Raw genomic sequence first — 1,642 nt, 5'->3', positions numbered from 1 at the left:
TTGTTAAAGCTGTCCTCCTAATCTACCATTTTTTAATACTTAAACAAATGAATGTCTTCTTTAAGCTCCAGCTACTGGGTATTATTGTTAAAATAGCACTGGCACAACTTAAACATACCAATAAAATTGTTATCCTTGTGATCCTAGTTGCTTTTAATGCTCAGGACCACTTTCTACAAATTGTTTAAGTTGTGCTACTTCTTTTCCTTTCTATAATCTATCAACCAATTCTTGCTTAGCATCAGCTCCTAATTAAGGTTATTTTTGTCAGTAAAGCTAAAATACAAGCTTACCTTATTAATAAAATTGCTCACCTTGTGATTCTACTTGCTTAACTTGCTCAGGTAGTCTCCAAAATAATTGCATCAGTTGCACAAGTTAGTTTCCTTATTTCAATATTTAAACTAATTCTTGTCTTTCAAATATTCCAAGTTCAGGCTTTTATTGCATATAAAATTAAACTAATCCCACTTATTAGTTTAATTGTAATAATTGTCATGTAAATTGTTTAAGCTGTACAGGCCCATAGTCTAATAATTGCTTGAGCTGTTATCCTTATCTACTTTTTTTTAATACCAAATCTAATGAATGCCTAGTATAAGCACCCGCATCAGGATATTATTGTTAAAGTAGCTCTAGCGCATCGCCATGGTATCAATAGGACTGCTATCCGTGTGATCAAAGTTGCTTATAGTGCTCAGGTCCTCTTTCTACAAATTGCTTAAGCTGCACTACTATTTTCCCTTTTTACAATTTATCAAATAATTCTTGCTTAGTTTAAGCACCTAATTCAGGTTGCTTTTGCACAAAAAACTCAAATATCAATTTGTCTTACCAACAAAATTGCTATCCTTGTGATGTAAACTGTCAAAATTGTAAAGGACCTCTTACCACTGACTGCACAGCATGTTCGCAATCATATCCTTATTACAACACTCTCACAAATACTTGTATTTCGTAAGAACCTTCTGGCTTCATTTGTTAATAATCTCCTAGTAACTATCCTTCATACTAATCAAATTGTTATCCTTGTAACGATAATAATTGCCTTATATGCACAGATGTTATGCCAAACTCCTGCATACAGTGCTAATCAAATACTTATTTGTATAATAAAAGCTGCTCGTTAACAAAACCTTCTCCAGCATTTTGTGATAGCAATAATAATTGTCAAGATTGCACAATTTAATTCTGTCTCAACTGTGATTAAGGGCCTTAGACTTGTAGTTTATGCCCTCCTTCATTTTATATAGATCCAAATTCAAACTAATGCAAATGCCCTTATGCTTCTTACTTAGATTCAACCAATAATAATTATCAGTGTTTATCATGTCCTGTAAATTGTGCATTATGTGTAAATAGCACGACTTGCTAATAATGTGCTTCAAATTCATCACCAGATCCTTTATATCCAGGAAATTGTATTTTGAATTGCTAGTCAGGATAATTTTATGATAGATAAACACAAAGCTGTTAATAATGTGCTCCAACATGCCTTACTTGCTTTGGGTCTTATAATAATTGTTTATCTTGTAAAACTGGAGCTTAAACTCTTTTTAATTAAATTAATAAAATAAATGAATGCGTTTGTATAGATTAAAAAGATACATTGAGCGAAATAACTGGAATATGTTAGTAATGT

General features: G+C 31.7%; 2 protein-coding genes across 2 annotated transcripts in view; one reads left to right on the top strand and one right to left on the bottom strand. All coding sequences in view use genetic code 6, as the record gives it.

Annotated features, from left to right (window-relative positions):
- TTHERM_001628910 (hypothetical protein) overlaps positions 1–450 on the bottom strand; it is a gene marked incomplete at both ends in the record, with an annotated part of 1,309 nt that extends 859 nt beyond the window's left edge. The window contains 2 exons of the mRNA XM_012797732.1: positions 1–248; positions 315–450. The exon at positions 1–248 is cut by the window's left edge and continues 109 nt beyond it. Coding sequence (XP_012653186.1) covers positions 1–248; positions 315–450 — 384 coding nt within the window. The remainder of the gene's footprint in view (positions 249–314) is intronic.
- A 134-nt stretch (positions 451–584) lies between these two features.
- The window catches only part of TTHERM_01628910 (transmembrane protein, putative), a gene marked incomplete at both ends in the record, with an annotated part of 1,910 nt that continues 852 nt past the window's right edge, over positions 585–1,642 (top strand). Inside the window, 2 exons of the mRNA XM_001016476.3 lie at positions 585–1,336; positions 1,471–1,642. The exon at positions 1,471–1,642 is cut by the window's right edge and continues 440 nt beyond it. Of these exons, the coding sequence (XP_001016476.3) occupies positions 585–1,336; positions 1,471–1,642 (924 nt within the window). The remainder of the gene's footprint in view (positions 1,337–1,470) is intronic.

This window comes from Tetrahymena thermophila (genome assembly GCF_000189635.1).
Source record: "Tetrahymena thermophila SB210 genomic scaffold scf_8254643, whole genome shotgun sequence".
In the NCBI taxonomy this organism is placed as follows: Eukaryota; Ciliophora; class Oligohymenophorea; order Hymenostomatida; family Tetrahymenidae; genus Tetrahymena; species Tetrahymena thermophila.
Note: the sequence above shows the minus strand (reverse complement) of the source record. Positions and strands in the feature narration are given on the sequence as shown.